Source organism: Octopus bimaculoides, chromosome 29, assembly GCF_001194135.2.
Source record: "Octopus bimaculoides isolate UCB-OBI-ISO-001 chromosome 29, ASM119413v2, whole genome shotgun sequence".
Classification (NCBI taxonomy): Eukaryota; Metazoa; Mollusca; class Cephalopoda; order Octopoda; family Octopodidae; genus Octopus; species Octopus bimaculoides.
The window spans coordinates 915966-924736 of NC_069009.1; the positions used below are offsets into that span (position 1 = coordinate 915966).

Below are 8771 nucleotides of genomic sequence, written 5' to 3' on the forward strand. Positions count from 1 at the left end.
CATATATATATATATATATATATATATATATGTATAATTACGTATGTGGAAAGTAGATTGTCTTTTTGAGAGGATAATATACCACAGTTATCAGTCACAAGGTTTATCTTCTGTATGAATGAGTCTGTGTTTCGTTAAGAGACCCATTTGAGAGAATGACTCACCACAGGTACCACAGTGATGTGGTTTCTCTCCTGTATGAATGAGTTTGTGAGTAGCTAGGTGATCGATTTGAGAGAATGACTTGTCACAGATATCACAGTGATGAGGTTTCTCTTCTGTATGAATACGTTTGTGTCTAGTCAACCCACTGCTTCCAGAGAATGATTTACCACAGATATCACAGTGATATGGTTTATCTCCTGTATAAAGACGTTTATGCATAGTTAAGGTGTCTGTACAAGAGAATGATTTATCATTCACATCACAGTGATATGGTTTCTCTTCTGTATGGATATAAACATGTATAGTCAGGTTATCATTCTCAGAGAATGATTGGTCAGAGGCATCACACTGGTGTGGTTTCTCTCCCGAATGAATGCGTTTATGCGTAGTTAAGTTACCTTTATGAGAGAAATATTTACCACAGATGTCACAATGATAAGGTTTTTCTCCTGTATGAATGCGTTTGTGTGTAGTTAAGATCCCATTCTGAGAAAAGGATTTCCCACAGACATCACAATGATATGGTTTCTCCCCTGTATGAATGGATTTGTGTCTAATTAAGTGGCTTCCTACAGAGAACGATTTCCCGCAGACATTGCAATCATACGGTTTTTCCCCTGTATGAATGTGTTTGTGTTCAGTTAGGCTGTTCCTTTGAGAGAATGATTTACCACAGATATCACAGAGAAATGGCTTCTCTCCAGTATGAACATGCTTGTGAATTATTAAGCTTTCTTTCTGGGAGAATGACTTACCACAGATATCACAAGGGTATGGTCTCTCTCCTGTATGAATACGTTTGTGTATAGCTAAGTTGCCATGGCCAGAAAATGATTTATCGCAGATGTCACAGTGATACGGTTTGTCTCCTGTATGAATTCGTTTATGTATTGTTAAGCCACCTGTCTCTGAGAATGATTTATCACAGATATCACAGCGATATGGTTTCTCTCCTGTATGAATGCGTTTGTGTATAGTTAAGCTGCCTTTTTGAGAGAATGACTTACCACAGACATCACAGTGATATGGTTTCTCTCCTGTATGAATGTATTTGTGAATATTGAAGTTACCCTTTTGAGAGAATGATTTTCCACAGATATCACAGTGATATGGTTTCTGTCCTGTATGAATGTATTTGTGTGTATTCAGGTTACCTTTTTGAGAGAATGATTTTCCACAGATATCACAACAGTACAGTGGTTTTCCTATATCTTTTGGTATTTCATCAAGGGACTCATTTTCTTCAAACTGTGATTCACATTTAATATTGTCCTCGCACAATTTGTCTTCCATAATTTTTCTGATATTTTTCTTCTTTATGTTCATATATTCTATTCCAAACAAATATTTGTTCGGTTACATCTCAATCAGCTGTGATAGAAGTCAATATTTGACAACGCTGCAAACCTCTTCGTAATCCAAGTTTATATATCTCAGGCACTGAATTTATTAACAAAATTTTGTTAATAATCTCAGCCAGAGGAAATAGTTCACAGTATTCTCTCACACAGATTTACAGAAACAGGATTATATCTATTTCTTTAATCTTGGTAAATGATGACAAATCCATGGTTAAAATATTCTGTAATTCTGAAATAACAGAGAAACAATAATAAACTAAAGAATATAGAAAAACATTGAAAAGCAACAGTGAAATTTGTTCGTTTCTGTAAGGATAAACAATAGATATAAACTTTTGCCTGAACGTGAAACAACATGCTTGCAAAGCCAGTTTTTTAACCACACAGGCAGGCCAGTCAAATTTTTAAAGCTAACACTTCAGTTATTGAATATGTAATTAAAATTCGATTTAGACGTTAAAAAATTTTTTTTTTAATCGACAGAAGATAACCACAATGACATCCCCTAATTTCCCCCAAAATTTCAGGCCTTATGCCTATAATAGAAAGGATTACTATTATTATCTTACAAGGCGGCGAGCTAGCAGAATTGGTAGCACGCTGGGCGAAATGCTTAGCGGTATTTCGCCGTCGCTATGTTCTGAGTTCAAATTCCGCCGAGGTCGACTTTGCCTTTCATCCTTTTGGAGTCGATAAATTAAATACCAGTTGTGTACTGGGATCGATGTAATCGACTTAATCCCCTCCCACCAAATGTGAGGCCTTGTGCTTCCAGTAGAAAGGATTATTCAGTCGTTGTACTACGGCCATGATGGAGCACTGCTGTGAGCGGTTTCGTCAAAGAAACTAACTGCAGTACTTTTTTGTGATTTCTTTTTTTTTTTTTTTTAAGTCTGGTATTTATTCTATCAGTCTCTTTTAGTCGGCCGCTAACTTACGGGATGTAAACAAAACAACACCCACTGGTCAGCAAGACAGGAGGACAAAGATACACACAAACATATAAATGATGGACTTGCACAGTTTCTGTCTACCAAATTCACTCACAAGTGAGCTATAGCAGACGACACTTGGCCAAAGTGGCACGCACCGGGACTAAACGTGAAACAACATGCTTGCAAAGCCAGCTTCTTAACCACACAGACAGGCCAGTCAAATTTTTGGAAAAGTCCGATATTTAGGTAATCGTACCGATGATCGCCAAATTTTTAAAGCTAACACTTCAATTATTGACTATGTAATTAAAATTCAATTTAGACGTTTAAAAAAAATAAAATAAAACCGACAGAAAATAACCACATTGACATCCCATAATTTTTTAAAGCGACCTAGTGAGATCCCTTAATTTAATTAATAGATCTCTCTCATTATGTTGCATTCACAGATACCTGCTTGTAGCAGTATGGTACATTCTAGTGATAACCTATTTCAGAAATAGAAGCTGAGATATACCGTTCGTTCCTGTGTACTATACCTAACGACAAACATTACTATAAAGGCAATCTTGTGGCTTGTATATCGATGCTTCATAGCCACTACGATCATATCTGAGCAATGTAATAATCCCGCAAGACTAAATGATATTATACAATTAATTAATCATAATTGTCATTCACTCATTACTATACTTCAGTGAAGACAGTAAAAGTTACATACTTAATGCTAATTATTTCATGCAATCAAACTAATTAATCAAATGAATCATTAATTACCCAGAACTGGATAAAGGACTTGCATTTCTTCATAAATTCCTGATTCCTGTTTCTCGTCTCCAAGTCTTTGTCTTTCTGTCATTTCAATGTACGAAGTATGTTGATAAAAAAAACTGACGCGAAAGAACGAAACGTACTAAGAACCCGGTAGTTGTTTTTTTATAGCATCCACATCCTTTGTATATTTCCTTTGAGAAATGCGTTTAAACTAAGATGTTACTTAATTTTTTTTTCTTTTCTTTTGCGTCCGAAAGTATTTGTAGCCAGATCAATATTTCGTTCGTCTTCACTATAAAACCACATGCAAGTTGCGCAAATTTGTGTTGTATCTTCCGAAGCAGTATAATAGTTAACAGTCCTTGAAAATTTCAAAATTCCATTATTTTTACATTTCAAGCAAAACTTCGGCATTTCTGCTACATTTAACAGTGTGTTTTTTATGTTTCAGATATTTTGTATGAATATAAGACGTATAAACATTTATCTAGTAGCGTAGATACAAAGAAGCTAATTAAATTTCGTTGTTTGTATTTCCGAGCCGTTTTTTATAGCTTCTTGTTGTCAAATTTTAACCCAGCCTGATTCTGGGTGGAATTTGGTGTAATTAAAGACATTTCACTGTAAACACTGGTTTATATAGCAATAACAGGTAAGATATATGATATATATATTATTTAGTAAAATTAAGATGTACTTTGGGAATTGAAAACTTTTTGATGTTGCTAGCCAGAGATCGATATTAATTCTATCGTCCAACACTGTCTGAAATCAATAATTAAACAAATTTAATTAATATACTAGACAATCAACAACATATTTATTATTCTGGATCATTCTCTTATCTACTACGTATGAATAATAATCCAAAGGGTACACATGAAAATATAGTTAAGGAAAAGTAACTGAAATAAAATAACATATATAAAATATTTTCTACTCTAGGCACAAGGCCCGAAATTTTTGGGGCGTGGAGTCAGTCGATTAGATCGATCCAGTACGCAATTGATGCTTAATTTATCGACCCCGAAAGGATGAAAGGCAAAGTCGACTTCGGCTGAATTTGAACTCAGAACATAAAGACAGAATACCGCTAAGCATTTCGTCCGGCATGCTAACGTTTCTGCCAGCTCACCGCCTTTAGATATATAAAATATTACGAGTCACTGTGTAACCACGTGGATCTAGTTCAGTTCCATTGCAGAACATCTTGGATGCGTATTTTCTACTCTAGCCCAGGACTGACCAATGCCTTGTCACTGTATTTGGCAGATAATAACCGTACAAACTCATCACCATCATCATCACTTATCGATGTCCATGTTTCAGGCTTGCATTGGTTGGATGGTTCGTTTATTCAAGTAAAGTGCTTGTGTCTGTAGTTTTTCTAAATCAAAATGTGGTAAAATTTCCCCTGTTGTATCTCTGCATTCTAAGTATCCTCAATATTCTTATATTCTTGTTTCTCTATCGTTTCAGAATATCAGAAACAGCAAAGAACTGTTTCCATCAGATACCTTGTCAATATTAATCATCTTTGAAAGACTAAAGGAAAATGTTTATAAAGAACATATCTAACAACACTGCTTATATAAATCCATGGTGACTTCCTGGTAATATCTCTTTGGAACTGAGATGAATATCAGCATTTGTCATCTTCAATTCCTGAAAAGTTTACAAACTGATTTTGGAGTTTAATTTTTCTTTTCCATTTCATATAATATATACAAATTCATTTCACATACTTATTTTAAAGTTGGAAGAATTTATAAAAGAGTTTGCAGCATCTTCTGATATCACCAAAGGTCACAGTTGAGGGAGATATAGTATCAAGAATATTTGGGAGGAAGAAAATATAAAACCGAAAAGAGAATCGTTTGTATATTGTTGTAGGAAAAGGAAAATTATGGAAAATAATTTAAGTGAGAACGAGGTTAAATGTGAAATACAGAAGATTGACTTTTCTGATGATGTAAAGAATGAGAAAGGTAAAAAATTATACCATTGTGATATCTGTGGTAAATCATTTTCTACAAGTAGCAACTTGTCTAAGCATAAATCTGTTCATACAGGAGAGAAGCCATATCACTGTGATGTCTGTGGTAAATCATTTTATCAAAGTGATAAATTAACTTACCACATACGCATTCATACAGGGGAAAAGCCATATGTCTGTGATGTCTGTGGTAAATCATTTTCTACAAGTAGCAGCCTAACTAAACATAAAGTTGTACATACAGGGGAAAAACCATATCGCTGTGATATCTGTGGTAAATCATTCTCTCACAGTAGAAACTTGTCTAAGCATAAATCGGTTCATACAGGAGAGAAACCATATCATTGTGATATTTGTGGTAAATCATTCTCTCACAATGGTGCCTTAGCTAAACACAAAGCCATTCATACAGGAGAGAAGCCATATCACTGTGATGTCTGTGGTAAATCATTTTGTCAAAGTGATAAATTAACTTACCACATACGCATTCATACAGGGGAAAAGCCATATGTCTGTGATGTCTGTGGTAAATCATTCTCTCACAGTAGCAACTTGTCTAAGCATAAATCCATTCATACAGGAGAGAAACCATATCACTGTGATATTTGTGGTAAATCATTCTCTCACAATGGTGCCTTAGCTAAACACAAACGTACACATACAGGAGAGAAGCCATATCACTGTGATGTCTGTGGTAAATCATTTTATCAAAGTGATAAGTTAAATAACCACATATGCATTCATATAGAGGAAAAGCCATATGTTTGTGATGTCTGTGGTAAATTGTTCTCTGAGAATAGTTCCTTAACTCAACATAAACTTATTCATACAATGGAAAACTCATTTTCTGATAAACCATTCTCCAGCGGTGACAGTTTTGCTAAACGCATGCACATTCGTGCAGGAGAAAAACAACATCACTGTGATATCTGTGGTAAATCATTCTTTAAAAGTAACGACTTAAAAAGACACAAATATGTCCATACAGGAGAGAAGCCTTATCAATGTGACATCTGTGAGAAATCTTTCTCTCAGAAATTTTGTTTAAATAAACACAAATTTACACATACGGGAGAGAAGCCATATCACTGTGATGTCTGTGGTAAATCATTCTCTAAAAACAGTGACTTAACTAGACACAAATACATCCATACAGGAGAGAAGCCTAATCGTTGTGAGATCTGTGGTAAATCATTCTCTCAAAAAATTTGCTTAACTAAGCACATATATATTCACACAGGAGAGAAGCCATATCACTGTGATATCTGTGGGAAATCATTCTCTCAAAGTACTAGTTTAACTATACACAAACGCACTCATACAGGGGAAAAACCATATCATTGTGATATCTGTGGTAAGTCTTTCTCAAATAAAAGTGCCCTAACTTCTCATAAAAATACTCATACAAGAGATCAATGTTACTTGTGTGATGTGTGTGGTAAAGCATTGTCTAACGTTCGTTGCTTAACCCAACACAAGGGTCTCCATGCAGTTGAGAAACCATATCACTGTGATATCTGTGATAAATCATTCTCTCAAAGTAGTGGTTTGAGTAAACACAAGCACATTCATACAGGATGAAAGCCCTATCACTGCAATGTCTGTGGTTGGTCATTCTCTGAAAATGGTGACTTAACTAGACCCAAACTTATTCATAAAGGAGAGTCTTTATGGTCACTGCAATATCTGATTGATTAATCTCTAATGGAAGCCAGTTAACTAAACACAAATACATTCAAACAGGAGTAAAACTTTATCACACTGACATTTGTGGTAAATCTTTCTTTCATGCATATATGTTAACTACTTATACAGGGGAAAAAACCTTATTACTGTGATGTCTATGGTGAATCATCTGCTGAACCTGGTCACTTAACTAAACCCAAGCATATTCACACAGGAGTGAAACAATATTGTGACATCTGTGGTGTTCATGAGATAAATATTTATCTCATGAATTACATTAACTACTCACAAACACTCATACAAGCGAAAAACCTTACCACTGAGATCTGTGATGAATCCTTCACTGACACTGGTCACTTTACTAAACTAAAGCTCATTTATATAAGACTGAGGCTACATTGTTGTGATATCTGTGGTAAACCATTCTCTCAAAATAGTAGCTTAACAACACTCAAATGCATTCATACAGAGAAGGAGCTATATTACTGTGGTAAATCAGTCTCTGAGAATTGTTCCTTAACTAGGCAGAAATACATTTATGCAGGAGTGTAGCCATATCACTTCAATATCTGGTAAATTGTTTTTTTTATGGAAGCCAATTAACTAAATAAATACATTCATACAGGAGTAAAAATGTATCATCGTGATAGCTGTGGTAAATCTTTATTTCATGGATATATGTTTACTCAATATTATTGAACATTTATGGTGCATTTTAGAAGAAAAAGTAAGGAGTCAATATCCTCCACCATCATCACTTCAAGAACTGGAGACTGTTTTAGCTGAAAAATGGACAAAAATTCCTTTGGAAACAATTCAAACTTTGTACGAGTCCATACCTCATAGAATTCAAGCTGTAATTACTGCCAAAGGTGGTCCTATTCCATATTAAAATAAATTTGTTTGAAATTTTAAAGAGATTCCATTATTTTGTCCAACCCCTGAACTTTACAGAGTGTTTTGCATGTTCTTTCAGTGACCCCAGCACTAATGAGCTCACCCTACAACTTGCAAAATTAAGGGCCTAAATTAGCTCCTATAACTGAAAATCAATAGAAGGGAGAGGTTGTAATGATTTTTGGTGGGGTGATGGTACTTTCTCAGTTACGATGACGTATGTTTCAGATGATCCAATCAACAGAACAGCCTGCTTGTCTAATTAACATGCAACTGACTGAGTACTCCACAGACACATATACCCTTCATATAGTTCTCAGGGAGAATTAGCATGACACAGACTGTGATAAGGCTAGCCCTTTCGAAATACAGGTACTACTCATTTTCACCAGCTGGATAGATTGGAGCAACATGAAATAAAGTGTCTTACTTTAGGACAAAATACACTACCAAGAAAAATATATTAAGCAATGAAATTGCAACTACTAAGACTGATTTTCACATTTTATTATTTGCTATTTATACAATTTTACAGTATTGAAATAAACTAGTACTTTCATGTATTACACAATCATCAGGTTTATGTAATGGCAGTCATGTTCCACAATTGACACATATGTGTAAATCTGCATATATACATATCATCATCATCATCATCATCATCGTTTAACGTCCGCTTTCCATGCTAGCATGGGTTGGACGATTTGACTGAGGACTGGTGCAACCGGATGGCTACACCAGGCTCCAATCTAATTTGGCAGAGTTTCTACAGCTGGATGCCCTTCCTAATGCCAACCACTCAGAGAGTGTAGTGGGTGCTTTTACGTGTCACCCGCACGAAAACGGCCACGCTTGAAATGGTATCTTTTATGTGCCACCCGCACAAGAGCCAGTCCAGGGGCACTGGCAACGATCTCGCTCGAAAACCCTACAAGGCCAGTCAGGCGGTACTGGCAA

At 35.4% G+C, this 8771-nt stretch overlaps 2 protein-coding genes across 3 annotated transcripts; one reads left to right on the plus strand and one right to left on the minus strand.

Moving 5' to 3' along the window:
• Positions 1–37: 37 nt before the first annotated feature.
• LOC106877972 (zinc finger protein OZF-like) lies at positions 38–3743 on the minus strand. Its single transcript, XM_052977972.1, has 2 exons — positions 3239–3743; positions 38–1755 (listed from the first exon to the last, which is right to left on the minus strand). The coding sequence occupies exon 2, from the start codon at positions 1489–1491 to the stop codon at positions 91–93; it is 1401 nt and encodes a 466-aa protein (XP_052833932.1). The 5' UTR covers positions 1492–1755; positions 3239–3743; the 3' UTR covers positions 38–90.
• Positions 3744–3791: 48 nt separating this feature from the next.
• LOC106877973 (zinc finger protein 271) lies at positions 3792–7833 on the plus strand. 2 transcript variants are annotated; one of them, XM_052977965.1, is made up of 2 exons: positions 3792–3887; positions 4715–7833. In XM_052977965.1, the coding sequence occupies exon 2, from the start codon at positions 5142–5144 to the stop codon at positions 6810–6812; it is 1671 nt and encodes a 556-aa protein (XP_052833925.1). In that variant the 5' UTR covers positions 3792–3887; positions 4715–5141; the 3' UTR covers positions 6813–7833. The 2 variants fall into 2 exon arrangements, with proteins under 2 accessions (XP_052833925.1, XP_052833927.1); XM_052977967.1 differs by lacking the exon at positions 3792–3887 and adding an exon at positions 4221–4596.
• The last annotated feature ends 938 nt before the right edge of the window (positions 7834–8771 follow it).

What these genes read in the sequence shown, in the direction of transcription:
- LOC106877973 (XM_052977965.1), top strand. Translation starts at nt 5,142, where the DNA reads ATGGAAAATAATTTAAGTGAGAACGAGGTTAAATGTGAAATACAGAAG.
- LOC106877972 (XM_052977972.1), bottom strand. Translation starts at nt 1,491, where the DNA reads ATGAACATAAAGAAGAAAAATATCAGAAAAATTATGGAAGACAAATTG.